The sequence below is a fragment of the Bipolaris zeicola genome (genome assembly GCF_000523435.1).
Source record: "Bipolaris zeicola 26-R-13 unplaced genomic scaffold scaffold_60, whole genome shotgun sequence".
NCBI lineage: Eukaryota > Fungi > Ascomycota > Dothideomycetes > Pleosporales > Pleosporaceae > Bipolaris > Bipolaris zeicola.
Genome location: NW_006912109.1, coordinates 1 through 15164, shown reverse-complemented (window position 1 = coordinate 15164; position 15164 = coordinate 1). Strand labels below are relative to the sequence as shown.

At 50.6% G+C, this 15164-nt stretch overlaps 6 protein-coding genes across 6 annotated transcripts; 4 read left to right on the top strand and 2 right to left on the bottom strand.

Moving 5' to 3' along the window:
- Positions 1–950: 950 nt before the first annotated feature.
- COCCADRAFT_36152 (uncharacterized protein) lies at positions 951–2571 on the top strand (the record flags this gene model as incomplete). Its single annotated transcript, XM_007713387.1, has 2 exons — positions 951–2031; positions 2084–2571. 2 exons carry the CDS (start codon positions 951–953, stop codon positions 2569–2571), a joined length of 1569 nt encoding a protein of 522 aa, XP_007711577.1.
- Positions 2572–2638: 67 nt separating this feature from the next.
- Positions 2639–3334, bottom strand: COCCADRAFT_4437 (uncharacterized protein; the record flags this gene model as incomplete). Its single annotated transcript, XM_007713362.1, has 1 exon — positions 2639–3334. One exon carries the CDS (start codon positions 3332–3334, stop codon positions 2639–2641), a length of 696 nt encoding a protein of 231 aa, XP_007711552.1.
- Positions 3335–5853: 2519 nt separating this feature from the next.
- COCCADRAFT_36150 (glycoside hydrolase family 16 protein) lies at positions 5854–7328 on the top strand (the record flags this gene model as incomplete). The annotated part of the gene is made up of 3 exons (XM_007713386.1): positions 5854–5974; positions 6027–6482; positions 6541–7328. 3 exons carry the CDS (start codon positions 5854–5856, stop codon positions 7326–7328), a joined length of 1365 nt encoding a protein of 454 aa, XP_007711576.1.
- Positions 7329–8589: 1261 nt separating this feature from the next.
- On the top strand, positions 8590–10218 carry COCCADRAFT_94278 (uncharacterized protein; the record flags this gene model as incomplete). The annotated part of the gene is made up of 4 exons (XM_007713385.1): positions 8590–8802; positions 8849–9091; positions 9138–9459; positions 9506–10218. 4 exons carry the CDS (start codon positions 8590–8592, stop codon positions 10216–10218), a joined length of 1491 nt encoding a protein of 496 aa, XP_007711575.1.
- A 108-nt stretch (positions 10219–10326) lies between these two features.
- Positions 10327–11481, bottom strand: COCCADRAFT_94352 (carbohydrate esterase family 8 protein; the record flags this gene model as incomplete). Its single annotated transcript, XM_007713384.1, has 1 exon — positions 10327–11481. The coding sequence occupies one exon, from the start codon at positions 11479–11481 to the stop codon at positions 10327–10329; it is 1155 nt and encodes a 384-aa protein (XP_007711574.1).
- Positions 11482–13233: 1752 nt separating this feature from the next.
- Positions 13234–14890, top strand: COCCADRAFT_25679 (uncharacterized protein; the record flags this gene model as incomplete). The annotated part of the gene is made up of 2 exons (XM_007713378.1): positions 13234–13426; positions 13476–14890. 2 exons carry the CDS (start codon positions 13234–13236, stop codon positions 14888–14890), a joined length of 1608 nt encoding a protein of 535 aa, XP_007711568.1.
- Between the last annotated feature and the right edge of the window lie 274 nt (positions 14891–15164).

Below are 15164 nucleotides of genomic sequence, written 5' to 3'. Positions count from 1 at the left end.
TATATACATATCTACCCTGGCAAGCATACATATCTACCCTGGCAAGCCAGAGATCACCAGACGTAGATCTGCACTTCCAACAGCAAGCTTAGCATCAATCCTCCTCCAGCACTCAAGCTAGAACCTACTATCTATGCGCATCCATCTATGCTCGAGCCGCATTGCAAAATAAGATTTGCAAGGCGCGTAGCCAAGATCTCGCATCCGCAACCAATGCTAGCAAACTTTACTTCGTAATGCATGTCAGCGATCTACTGCGCTTACCGGGGGAATCCTCGTACGTATCTACAGACGCGAAGATGATGATCAGGATCTACACGGGATAGCTCTCCCAGCCGTTCACTAGCAAGAAATGACATGTTATTATTGGCAATTTCAACGGATGCTATTCGGCGTGTAAGATAGTTCTTACCCACCACCGCGACCTGTACCACCTTTTAACCAATGGGCTGGATACATAATTTCAGCCTGCAACCATACGTAGTCCTTGCATTTCGATTTCAAGGCATGTTGATTGTCAGTGCAGGGTGGAAGATGGGGGACCCTTTGCGGCTTTGCCCGGAAGATGGCGGGCGTCAGCGCAATTGTACTACTAGGGCTTATGTGGGAGTTCATTTCCGATTCGGGAATTGAAATAGGAGTGAACTGAGGTTGCAGTCTTCCCTCTGCGATCTATATGTAAAGTGGAGTCGCCCTTTTTGCTTTTCTTAGACGATCGCTCTTTTGTCGCGGTGTTTGGAGATCTGCGCCGGGTCTGTGAGGATTCGATTCCACTCGTTATTTACTATCGGACGAATTGGTTCGCTTTGTTTAATTCTTTCACTCGTCTAGGAAACCTTATCGGAAAAAAAAATGCGGTCTTTGGCATCGACAGCGGCGCTCATGCTTGCGCTGGGGCAAGGGACAAATGCTTGGGGAGTACGCATGCAGACCAGGCCCCTTTGGCCTACATGGGCCTTGATTTGGGCACTGGAAGTTCCAAATCCGTTAATTCACGAGACACTCAACCTCCACCAGTCGATGCGAGGACTGTCGAACTCCCTCTTAATCACTTTGGACCGGACGCAGGTACATTTCCCAACAGATACTGGGTCTATTCGGAAAAGTACAAACCAGGCGGTCCCGTTTTCATCTATGACACTGGTGAAAGCGATGCTGAACCAGGCAGCGTATTCTTTCCAAGCGACCCACGTAGCTTCTTCCACCAGATTGTAGAAGAATTTAATGGCATCGGCATTGCCTGGGAACACCGAATGTATGGCAAGTCGGTACCCGCAGGATTTCACAACGATACGTCACTGGACCGCTTCAAATACTTAACTGTTGAACAGGCACTTGCGGATGTTGACGCTTTTGCGAAGCAGTTCAGCTTGCCTTATATCAATGCGACACTCTCTGCCGATCACACGCCGTGGGTTTTCATTGGCGCCTCGTACTCAGGAGGAAGAGCTGCTTGGGTGCGCAACAAATACCCAGATAGCATCTATGCATCCTGGGCCGCGTCACCTACCGTTGAGGGCATGGTCGATTTGAGTTCTTATTTCGATGCAATATGGGCTGGAATGAACTACTACGGCTTTGGGAACTGTAGTCAGGACATACACGCTGCGATCCAATATATAGACCACATCATGGACACGAACCTGCAAGCTACTGCCAAACTCAAAGAACAATTTCTCGGTGTTGGCAATGGTAACGCCTCGAATTCGGATTTCGTCTGGGCATTGGAGGATTTGTATAACGACTGGCAGAGATACGGCATGAACGGCCACAGTTTCTCCCTCCGGAAATTCTGTGATATGCTGGAGACGGATCCTAGGACAAACCGGACGGCACCAAAGGATGGCTGGGCACCGACCAAGGGTGTCAAATCGGTGGTGGACAAGTGGGCTGTCTACCGCGGGAATCTCAACGCTGCGGCCAATGCGCAATGCGCAAACAATGGGACAAGTTCAAACAATTGCTCGTCTGATGATCAGACGGTAGACCCTAACTATGTTTCCTGGAGGTGGCAGGCTTGCACTGAATGGGGTATGTCACAGCTGTCTCCTCGATATTCTTAGCTAGTACTGACCAAACACAGGGTACTTTCAATCCGCCAATATTGGGCCTCACCAGTTGGCTTCCAAGTATGTCAGTCTAAAGCTAGTGCACGATAGCTGTCATCAACTTTTCAACTACCCACCGCCTTCTGTATTCCCAGAGTGGCCCAAGGTGCAGGAATTCAACAAGGCCTTGGGAGGATGGTATATACGCCTTTCAAACACATACTGGTCAGGTGGAGAATTCGATCCTTGGCTTCCTACTGGTCCTCTATCTACACAGCCCAATGCTCCAAAAATCGAGATTACGCAGGATATCCTCAAATGCGGAGTGAGTACTGGGAAAGATAAGGTGTTTGGTAAGGTGGTAAAAGGTGGGGTCCATGCGTCTGATTTCAACACACCGGGACTTGGTTTCACTATCGTCCCCGATTCAGTCACCAGCCGGGATCTTTTCAAAAAGGCTCTGAAAGAGTGGTTGCCCTGTTTCCGTCCAAAGAACAAAGCTGCAAGGTCATTCAAAGCATGAGCCCGAGTCGATGGGACACCTTCGTTCTTTTCTTAGCCCATCCATACAATGTGTAATTCACCAATACTTAAAGCTTCGAAGCTTGAGGACTCATGGCTTTCTTGCTTTCCTGTTCCTTCACTCGAGTCTCCCAATCCCATACTTCACCAGTAAACTGATCCTTTTCCCAGCGCTCATATATCCTCTTCTTCTCTTCCTCACACCCAGCACGGCACATTGCGCTCCAAACCTCCAACTGCTCTTTAAAGCCAGGATTTGGATCGCAAATCGGCCTTCCCTCGCATAATTGCTCCAACGCCGCTTCAGGGGAGATGTTGTATTTCCAAATCAAGTACGCGCAGACAAGAGTGGCGGACCGTGACTTGCCCATTGCACAGTGCACGAATACGCCACCCCCGGACGCGACGTTCCCCCCTTTTGAGGGTGAGATCTTAGCGTCCGCGGCTTGAGGCTTGCCAGGAGTCAGCGGGGAAGAGGTTAGCGCCTCATCGATATATTTGACACCACCCTCGAAAAACTGCAAGAGATTGGTGTTGGGATGATCCTCGGCATGGATATGGAAATGTCTCAGGTGCCGGAATTTCTCTTGGAGCAATGCGTCGTAGTCGATGACCGATAGTACGTGTGTTATGCCCGCTGCTTCGATGAGGTCGGTCTGGTACAAAGCGTATAAGCCGCCAATGTAGATACGACCGCAGCGGGGTACCAGGTCGACCCAGCCCATTCCAGTATAAGATGTGCTGCCGTGGAGGAGGTACGACATTCAGGATTGTGGTGTGGAGAGTCAACGCGTCGATCTTGGAGTTTGAATCTGGGGTGAGAGTCGTGGGTAGAGCAAGTTCAGGAAGGGATAAGCGCAGGCAAAGTACCGAGGCTGACTGGCGAGACATTTTGGGGTTGCCGAACAGGGGCCGGTATGGCCCCGGTGCGATGATTTTCACATACGGCGATTCATTGTGCATGGTTCGATGGCTCACATCTAATGAGTGGCAAGTGTACGTTGATGGAGGCTACTGTTGTGGCTATGAATGATACGGTCACGTGCTTTGAGCGAGAGTAGGACATGGGACATGTCGTCCATCGAAAGTTCGTATAGGTGTTCTTATTTTAATTGTCTTGATCTTGATATGTACTATGCGTCCCATTAAGACCAGCGCCGCCAAGGTAACCTATGTCATGTGACTATCAGCTTGCCGTGTGTAGACAGGCATTGGGATATCCCTTTCTACCCAATGTATACTATCGTCAGGTTTCAGAATACACGAATGAATCTTTTAGGACTTCTCCTTTTTTAGATAGTCCATGAATCCAATACTTTGCGGATTAGTTCCTCAATTGGTGGCCGGTAAGCTCATTATGTAGCCAGGTATACCCATTGTCTTCTTCAGCCAAACAGCCACTTGCAACTCCTTCCGCTCATGTGTTACTATACCTTCTCGCACTCATTCTACAGACAATTCATTGCAATGAAGTCACATATCGCATTGTTAAACCTACTTTGTCTTTCAGATAATAATTCTTCATTTTCTTCGGTACCCAACTGCCAAAGCAAGACACAGATCAATGGCAGCACCAATTCCCACAGAAGTGTACTATTCTTTTTCATGTTTACCTGATCTCCCGCTACCAACAAACCAGGGTGGGATAGGCTTGGGTCAATGCTTCAACCCCGGTCAAGGAGAGCCACTGTATTCCCCGCAGTGGATTCTTGAGCCAAGTACATGGGGACTTGGTGGACTAAGTAAAATACTGTGATGAAAAGTAAGCCCAATCGAAATAAAGCCGCTGTTTGCAGTTAGCTACCTTTACTACCACGTACTTGGAAAGTTAGTCCTATATACTAAAGTGCTAAAAGCTTACATGCAGATTAATATACTACAAGAAGAAAGCCCGTCTAGTTGTACAATACTAGCTGGTAGTTGCATCGTATTGAGGGTGCGCTATTTGGGTGGGGTCAGTTTTAATCCGGGTATTTTGGTCCACCAAGAGCACGGGGATGAAGTGCGGGGAATACGCATTTAGTGTGGTGCTGGAAGCCCCAAAGATGAATCTAGTCTTGGAGGATACTACAGTAGACTTGGTAGTATTCGAGTAGTGACATGGGCGCAACGATGAAAACATGGCCTAGGGGTAAGTAGCTAAGTCGTAGTGTATTGAGGCTTCGTTTTTCGTAACAAGTGCGGCATGTGAGCCGATTGCTGTTTCTGTTTCGAAACTTTAGCGTGATTAGTGGCAATGTGTCAAATATGCCGAAGAGACGGCGTTGGGGTGCTTGCATGGCAGTGCTATTGCATGTATGCAAGGTTTGCTGGTCATGGGGTGGAGGATATATCACGCACACGCACGCGCTCCTCGGCTGAGCACGTGCTCGGTTTCGACCAAGATCCGGCCAAGAGACAGAAACTCAACACGCGAAAAAAAAAACTGAAATGAGGTCTCACGATGGGCGCAACCGCACCCTGGGTTACTCGTAGTGACGTCGTCTAGAAGTCCAAGGCCTGGTCCTTCAAGCGTGATGGCAGGGATGCAGGTGGAGCGGGTCGGGTGGTTGCTGCAGGGTGTTCCAAACATAGGGCGTATCGATTGTGAAGGCGTTAGTGGTACTGTGGGCAGTCAGTATCTGCAGCGAGAGAACCAATGCAGGGCGGCAATGACACGGTAGCACGAAGACGTTGAAATCCGCCGGTATGTAACATGCCGTGTCCAAGGCAAGTCATCAGCGCAAAAGACGAAACGCGCCGCTCGCCATTGGCAGCATCGAGGGCCTGGGACGGGCTGCTGGCGTGGACGGCTGGGTCGCTAACACTCAAGGGATTCATCGGCCGACTCAAGCGGCTAGTCAGAGGCCGCAAGGGGCATGGCGCAATTCCATATTGATGCGCCACCTCGTACCCCAGAGTAACCCCTTCCTTCTTCAAGAGGAAGCTGGCCGCCCATTCATGCCCCTTCTCTACTCCTCTCCCCCCCTCGGGACCACTCTCGCTTTACCAACCCGCCGTTGTGCTTTCTTTCTTTTTTGCATCTGCCACCAACGCTCGCTACTCGAAACGGGGCCATAGGATAGTAGTCAGGGCACTAATTAATCGTCGTATTCCTCTCCACACCTTTTGCTCTCGGAACGGGCCTTCACGCGGATCGCCATCGTGCTTACGGCCGTCATCGCCAAAACCCTGGGAAAGCGTTCCCCGCGAACATTTGCGATAGCCTTTTGGCCGCGGTCCGACTCCACTGCGCGTCAGCTTACCATTACCATATCGACAACTGCACAAGGGAATCGGAATCATGATCCGAGCCGTCGTCTCTGCCGCAATTGCTGCTGCTGCGTTTGCAGGCTTCGCCAACGCAGCCGGTGCCAAATGCACAAAGGATAGCCATTGCCCAAAAGAAACGCCCTGCTGCTCGCGTGCGTGCTTCAATTCTACAAACTAAGCGATTGCATGCTAACAGCCATGCAGTCTATGGCGATTGCGGTGTCGGCGCTTTCTGCCTTGGTGGATGCGACCCGCTCATGTCGAATACCTTTGACTCTTGCGTCCCCGGCCCTGTATGCAAGCCCGGAACCTATTCGCTCGACAGCCTCAACGACGTTCAACGTATTGAAAATTACCTCGGCGATGCCTCCAAGATCAACTGGCAGTCGCAAGGCGACCCTACCCCATACACTGATCCTGCTACGGGCAGCAAGGCGACGCTCTTGACCATGGCTCAAGGATCAAGTGGAACACTGTTGGCATCTACCCACTATGTCTGGTACGGCAAGATCTGCTCAAAGGTCAGCAGTGCACAGGGCAAGGGTGTCGTGACTGCCTTCATTCTCATGTCGGACGTTAAAGATGAAATCGATTTTGAGTGGGTGGGTGCCGACATCAACAACGTCCAATCAAACTACTACTCCCAGGGCGTGACAGTCTGTGAGTTTTCCCCTTTGCCTTTTGTTCGGCTTCGCAAAATGAAACTAACAAATACCAGACACCAATGGCAAAAACCTGACAGTCCCCAATGGCAACGCAGTCGAGAAGGAGCACAAGTACTGTATCGACTGGACAGAGGACACACTCACTTGGTCCGTCGATGACCAGGAATTGCGCAAGCTCGAACGCAGCGATACATGGAACAGCACTGCGGGCCGATTCGACTACCCGCAAACCCCTGCCCGCGTCATGCTCTCCCTCTGGCCCGCCGGTCTCCCCACCAATGCCAAAGGTACTGTTGATTGGGCAGGTGGTGAGATTGACTGGAACAGCCCATACATGGTCAACGGTTACTACGCAGCCCGCTTTTCCGAAGTCACAATCGAGTGCTACGACCCCCCGCCACAGGCGCAGATCAAGGGAAAGAAGACGTACAAGTACACGGATAAGGCCGGAACCAACAACACGGTTGCCATTACCGACGACGAGGTTATCCTGGGCTCCCTCATGGGTACTGGCGAGGACCCAGGCGAGGCGGTAAAGAGCGGGAGCAGCGCCCAACCATCGGCATCCGTGGCAATGGTACCCGGTGGCAACCCTGGAGGCGGAGCGGGACATGATGCTGGTGAGACGGTTGGCCCAACTGCACCGGGTGCCAACGCGCAGCCTACGGACGCGGCAGCGGGAAGCAGTGGCGGAAGCTCGTCTGGCGGAGGCGCCTTTGTCCAGGGTGGAAGTAGCACTGGTTCTACGGGCGCGGCGACAACGGTTCAACCAGGTCTCTCTCGTATGAGTGGCTCTGTGTGTGCCATTGTCATTGCTGTTTTGGGACTTTTGGTCTTGTAATTATTCCCTTCCCGTTTTGATACCTTTGTTTACTACCCCAGCATTTGATGTGCCATGCCAATCTCTCTTTTTTGCCAAGACATGGACATGCTTTTTTTCTAAACCAATGCATGACCGTTTTTTGCTTGCTTCTTTTGGGTGACGCAAGAAGCTTGCAGCTGGTACCTGGCTAATGTCTTTTCTTTTTCTTTTCTGGTTTTACTCATTCCTTGGGCGCTTGAATAAACCCCCTTGTTTCTCTCTGACTTTGCATATGAGGATAAAAGGGGCAATGGTTGGCGAGAAGGCAGGTGAATCAAGCCGCGGAGAATTGAATATTATGCCAATTAGCAGAGACTTGGGTCACATTGTGTTCTCATTTCTGGTCAGCAAATACCCCATGCTCTTGTCTTTACTACTCTTCGTAATTTGTAATCTCTAATCTTGACATTTATTATGTCCTCGTCACCTTTGTTGATGCTGCGCTTTGCGAAGGAGGTCGTCAATCGGGTTTCCTGCTGAGTCAAAAAAACAATTGCGCGTGTGATTTCTCATGTTTGCTTCAATTCGAAGGCTTGGCGTAAGCTCAATATTAGCATTGCTGCTGCCTACTATCTCACTATCGGTCTTACGCACCGCATCTCGTTATCTGTACTTTCTTGGCCATACTCTCATATGCAAATCACGTAAGTGGAGATGGTGGTGAGAAATGTTCACGGCTCCTACAACTGCAACTCCGCGGAAGGGTACCTCACCCCATGTTAGATTTGCCATTACGCCAATTGAAAGATTTGAGGCAATCACAAGAGAACTCGACGTAACACGATTCATGACGAAGTTTTACATGCTCCGCTCCCATCTTACTAGGCGCATTAGAGCAGCCAAGTGCGAGCCTACGAACGTAGGCGAGCTGAGTAAGTAGCAATACCCTGCCCGCCAATGCTTACACTCCACATCTCCACACTCAACTTCAGCAACTTTGTCTGTTTTGGGCAGTGATGCAGTCTCGGCGCTACCATTGACCCCGCCATTGAAGGAAGGGTTGTGATACGAAAATCATGATATAACTAGAGTTTCTTGCTGCACTGCTTCTCCAGGCTCCTCCACAACGTCTGGATGCACCTCCCAGACTCTGTCATCCATCGCAATGGCTGCTGCAATCTATGCGATATTCGCGGCTCTACTCGCTGCAGCCATTTATCGGCTAAGTAAGGTTGGTCAAAGGCCAAAGGGGTATCCGCCAGGACCCCCGACTCTACCACTTATCGGCAACCTCCATCTCATGCCAAATGAAAAACCTCATCTGCAATTCAAGAAGTGGGCGGAGGAATATGGACCGGTTTATTCGCTCATGCTTGGTACATGGACTTTGATCGTTCTTGCGTCGGATCAAGCTGTCAAGGATCTTCTAGATAAAAGGAGCGCAATCTACTCGTCACGCCCTGACCATTATCTTGCTCAAGTAGCAAGTGGGGGTCTTCGTTTCGCACTGATGGTATGTTAAACATTTATTCTAATGTCAGAAATGCTGACATACTCAGCCTTATGGCGATCCATGGCGCATGATCCGCAAGATCGTACACAATAATCTCAACATCACGGCTACAAAGTCTTACGTGCCGTATCAAGACCTTGAGAGCAAGGCTTTACTTGTTGAGCTACTGGATATGCCAGAGTTGTTCATCGATCACCTTCGACGCTACACGCACAGTCTGACAACGCAAATGGTATTTGGGTTTCGGACTCCCAGCATTGATGATCCCAAACTGAAGCAACTCTTCTGGGTAAGTTGTACATATAATAGTGCAACTGTTACTGACGCTACTACAGGGAATCGAAAAGTTCTCTCAGGTACATGGTAAAACATCTGCAGCACTGCTTGATCTATACCCCGTACTACGATCACTGCCGGATGCTGTGCTTTCTGAGAGGAGACACGCCAAGCAGCTACATGAGAAATCGAGCGAATTATTTGTTGGACTCTGGCTAGACGTCAAGAAGGCTATCAAGATTGGAACTGCGAAACCATGTTTCTGCGTAGATCTAGTGCGCGCCCAAGAAGAAGAGAATATCTCAGATGAGCTCGCTGCATATATCAGCGGTTCGATACTTGAAGCTGGCTCCGACACAACGGCAGCAGAGCTCGTCAGTTGTACGTGCTCTCTCCATATCCCATATCTCAAACTAACATATCACAGTCACCCAAGCCATGATTTTGTTTCCCGAGGTAGCAAAAGCTGCGCAGGAAGAACTTGATCGCGTGTGCGGCCAGCGCCTTCCTACAATCGAGGACTGGCCAAATCTACCGTATATCCACGGCTGCATCAAGGAGACCTTACGATGGATGCCAACCGTCATTTCAGGGGCACCTCACGGGCTAATCCGCGATGATGAATACATGGGGTATACGATTCCAAAAGGTGCAGGTGTCCTACCAAACAGCTGGGCCATTCACAACGACCCCAAACGGCATCCCGACCCCCGCCGCTTCGACCCAACACGCTACATACACGACCAGTCAACCGCCGCAGAATCAGCAAACAATCCCGATCCCACAAAGCGCGATCACTTTGGCTTCGGCGCCGGACGCCGCGTGTGCCAGGGCATGCATGTTGCCGAACGGTCCTTGTTCCTGGCCATATCGCGCCTCCTATGGGCCTTTGACTTCCGCCCTGCCCACAATGAAGCTGGCGAAGAAATCATTCCTGATCCGGAAGATCTGACAGAGGGAACGCTTTCTCAGCCGAAGCCGTTCCCGGCTAGTATTACGCCGAGAAACAAGGAGAAGGTTACGCTGATTAGAGAGGAATGGGGGAAGATGGAGGCGCTGCTTGATGAGGAGCGGCAGTGGAAGATTTTGCCTGAAGGACTCAAATGGAAGGATGTCAAGAACGTCTCTAAAGAAGCTTGAGGTGGCGTATTACTAGTATGTAAGAAAAACGCTACTATTGATCTTACATTGCCAGTCCTTGCTCATGCGTTGTCCTATCATATATATATCCCAAGACCATTTCCCATCTTACTGCCCCGGACTCCGATCAATCCACTCAGTATTCCCAAACTCGCCCGAAAACGGATACTGAAATACCGTCTCCACCGTCTTATAATCCCCATACTCCCTCTCCCCAAGCACAACAGTAACATTACTCTGCCTCCGTGCTGTCTCATTCCACCCCGGCCCATAACTCTTATACTCGGCCATGGTCGTATTAACGCCCACACGCGGATCCCCCGTACTCCACCGTATATACCCCGCCGGCAACACCGAATCATCCATGTCGCAATTCGCAAAGAGAGACCGGTGCAGCGCATTCCAGGGCCGTCCCAAGGCGCACTTGCCCTGGATAGCTAGCGTATCGTTTTCTTTTCTGAGCTGCGAATCGTGGATATACACCCCGTACCGATTCTCAAACGTCGTGTTCGTCCCCTTCCACGCCGTAATCCCGCCGCTGCAGCCGCGTAGCGTAAGGAGACTAGACTGGATCCACGCGGTACCAAACCCGTACAGGAAATCAGTCTGGCCCGCGATTTCAGAGTCGTAGATGTATGCGTTGCCGAGTTTGCCAATGTACAGTGTATCTTGGTAGGAATGGAATGCGCAGTAGTAAAAACCACTGTTTGCGTAGCTGACGGAGATTGCCAGGGAAGGGCCCGCGGTATAGGGTAGGTAGTCGTTTGTGAAGTTTAGGTTGTAGGCGCGGAAGTCGGTGTTGCCGAAGGGGGTGGTTGCGGGGACGGGGAAGCCGGTGGGGCCTGTGCCGGTGAGGCTGGCGTTGAAAGTTGGGGCGACGGTTAGGACCGAGGTGTAGGCGTTGTCGAGGGTCGAAAGACCGGCGCCCGTGGCGTTGTGCCAGAGGATATTGACGGTGTTTTTAGTCCGCGTTTCTGGCTGCGCGGTTTGGCCGAGGAGATAGACGGGGCCGGGGCGTGTGATGTTGACTTGTTCAGTGTAGGTGCCGGGGAGGATGAGGATGTTGTAGGGGGTTTCGTCGTGTGGGAGGCTTAGGACGGCGGATTGGATGGTTGAGAAGTTGCTTCCTTTTCCGACGAGGAGCGTGTTTTGTGGACATCCGTCGAGAGGTTTTGGGGTGGGATACTGGCATGCTTTTCGGCTGGCTGCTGGTATGGCAGCACACACCTGGAGGAAGCCAGCGAATATCATCGCCAATCGCATCTTGGGAGTTTGCATTGCAAGATTCGATCTGCTGTGGTACGCTTTGAGGCTTGGCTGGCGTTCCTTTTAAAGTAATTCGGTCTCGTATACTTGCGGCTATCATGGTTTACCATGTTCCGTTTGATCATCATAGTTTCGGTAATTTGGAGTGACTCTAACTGCAAGTAATCCTCTAGTTAAATTTCCGACCAATACCTGTTATTACGGTAGATTTAAGTTTGTAAACGCGGGGATGGCTTATGCGGAAAAATAGGGGAAATTTGGGGAAGGGAGGGTGGAGATAATCCACCAATGAGCCCAGATGCTAGGAGAACCGGAAAACGATTTCATGGTTTGATGAAGAACTGATGATGCGAGGTATCGAATACTTGAAAACATTCGGGCTGCTGCTATCATGGTCAGAAATTGAACGCAAACCATGCATTGCCATGAAACCTTTTGTGGCGTCGTCCAAGCATTAGGGTAAGCTTCTATGGTACCTGCGCTTAACGACACCGCGGTGCGCCCAAATCTAACACAGGTAGCGGTCAGACTTGATAGCTGTTTTCAGGCCAGTCACAGACGATGTGTGACACGGGTCAAGCGAATATCCTTGAGTTTAATCGCTTCGGCTTCGCGGTGACATTGTCGAGTTTCTTCTAAATGAGCTATCTTACTGCGTGGTCGGTCGAGAAGTCCGAGTCGCGGCAGAATGGCGCACTAGTGCTTACAAGGCAAATTTTCATCAGGTGTTCTGTAAGCAGTAGAACTTTGTTATGTCGCAGTAAAGCCGATGCATTGGTAGCGGTGTGTATCGAGTAGCCATGCGCTCGCAGTACTGGGCGAGAGCGCCGTCTCTTGGTCGCCTGGTGAAGCAAGAAAACAGAGAGTAAACTGGTAGTAAAACTAGGTGTTTGGAATAGGTACTAGTAAGGGAGTCTGTTAGTCTACATATGCATCGAGGAGCTAGCATCAAATGCACTATTACCTTTTTCTAGGTTCACGCACCTTGTGTAAGTGTGAGCTGAGCTTACTGTGGGTACTTCACATGATTAATCCTGGCAGGTTTCTCGGCATGCCTAGTCTTGCAGACGGAAACCATAAATGTGTTGGAGAGACTAATTCGGAGGCTTACCGAGAGGGTGTGCAGACTCCATCTCCATCTCCACCGAAACACCAACACCACTCCGCTTCCAAAATCCTGTTGCAAGCTGGCGTAGGGTAGCAGCACGTCTCAACACGATCCTACGTTACATATCTGATCGATGAGCTGCCAAGAATGCGTCGCATGTGACTGATGTCCGCGCCTCGCACCGTCAGCGCCCATCATAGCTAAACGGCCACGCCGACGTCCTGGCACATGGCCATTTGTTGGTGAACAGCCCTCTTAAGGCAGTCCCTACTGCGATAACGAGTGGCTAAAAGCAGTTCGTTAACGCCAAGAAGTGAGCGCGACAAGCTAATAGTGCCCAGAAATCACGACATCGCACGGTTCGATGATGCGTGTGGCCGAGAAGGTATACCAAGAGGCTTGAACCCATGGAATTGGCTCACCTTCCCCATCCAGGGTCTTGGAACGAGCGGACTCCTGGCACCGCAAGACATTCACGCCCCAAAAGCTCACTTGTTATGTTGATTGCGACATAGAAAAGAAAAAATCGTAATCTATCTCGCGTGGCATCCTTGAGCCACACTATCGCGTCACCATGTAACCTTGCATTTAACTTGCGGGCTCTGCTCTACAAGCATAGTCGCTGCACTTCAACCCCAATCATGGCGATCGAGCACGACGACGGAACGAAGGTGGTGCATTGCACCAACGAGGACTCACCGTCCTCGCCCTCACCCCCGGTGTACGAGGACGGTAGCGTCCAAGAAGACAATGCCTATGTCTACGATGATTCGCAGAAGCTGGGATACACGGCGACGGTGTTTGTCATTCTGAACAAGATGATCGGCACTGGAAGTAAGTACAGCCAGTCGCACAATATCAGCATGTAACTAACTGTGATCAGTCTTCTCAACACCTTCCGGTATCTTCGCCGTGACGGGATCGGTCGGTGTATCGCTTTTTCTCTGGATCATCGGTGGTATCCTTACTTTTTGCGGACTCTCCGTCTTCCTAGAATTTGGACTGGCAATCCCCCGCTCCGGTGGCGAAAAGAACTATCTCGAGCGCGTTTACCGCCATCCCAAGTACATGGCAACATGTGTTTTGGCCGCGCAGATGTTGCTTCTTGGATTTTCATCCGGAAACTCGCTGGCTTTTGGCCGTTACGTTCTTTTTGCATCTGGTTCAGAAGCGCCTGATGGCTGGGCGGCGCGTGGTATTGCCATTGCCTGCGTAACCTTCTCGGTCACTCTCCATGCTGTCTTGCCAAAATGGGGTATCCGCCTTTTTAACGTCCTAGGAATATTCAAGGTCTTCATCCTTTTGTTCATTGTCTTTTCTGGCTTCGCTGCCCTTGCCGGTCACCTGAAGATCGAGAAACCGAACAACTTCGATAACGCATTCCGCCTGGAAGTCGGCGACGGATATGGTGGAGGAGGCGCATACGGATACTGTCAAGCACTCCTTCGCATCATCTACTCATACAAGGGCTGGGAGAACGCCAACTATGTCCTCGGAGAAGTCAGGAACCCCAAGAAGACTCTTAGCTGGTCCGCACCTCTTGCTATTGGCGGAACCACGATTCTGTACGTGCTTGCGAACGTAGCTTACTTTGCCGCGATTCCCAAGTCCGACCTTGCAAAGAGTGAAGTCATTGTTGCCGGTCTCTTCTTCCGCAATGTCTTTGGTAACAGCGCTGGAGCACGCAGTCTTCCAGCTTTCGTCGCCCTCAGCAATCTGGGTAATGTTCTTGCAGTCAGCTTTGCGCATGCTCGCTTGAACCAGGAATTTGCAAAGGAAGGATTGATGCCTTGGAGCCGATTTTGGGCATCAAATAAGCCATTCAACGCTCCTGCGACTGCTTTGTTCCTGCATTGGCTTATCACCGTCATCATTCTGGTTGCTCCTCCCGCTGGACCCGCATACAACTTCATCACGGATCTTTACACCTACCCTGGCGCCTGGATCAACGGTTTCGTCACGGCAGGTCTCATCTACCTCCACTATTCCAAGTCGGAGCGCTGGGAATCTCCATGGCACACCTACCTTCCCATTGCTCTGCTCTACTTGGCCGCAAATATCTTCCTCGCAATTGTCCCCTTTATCCCACCGGATGGCGACTGGAATGCCGAAGGCTACCCCTACTACGTGTTCCCCGTTGTCGGTGTCAGCGTACTACTCCTGGGTGTATTCTACTGGTTCTGCTGGACAAAGCTATGGCCAAAGCTCGGAGGCTACAAAATCGTCAGTCAGCGCTACGAAGATGCCCAGGGCAACGAGCATATCAGATATGTCAAAGTGTACACCAAACACGACTAAAAAATGTCAGGCTAGGATGGCCGTGCAATACTCAACAGTACTACGCAACCATTTTTATTTGGGCAACATATTATGTAGATTACTGAGACTAGTCTCCATTTTTTGGTGCACGTTTTGCATTTTCACAGTGTATACCCCAATTTTATTTAACGTGTTTCACCACCGAGCGCCGCACCCCACCGAGCGCCGCAGTTCCCCCACTAAAACAACGTCGCAATACTTCTTACGCAACACCACCACAATTTTTAGTAATAAATAGAATAAGATGTTATTC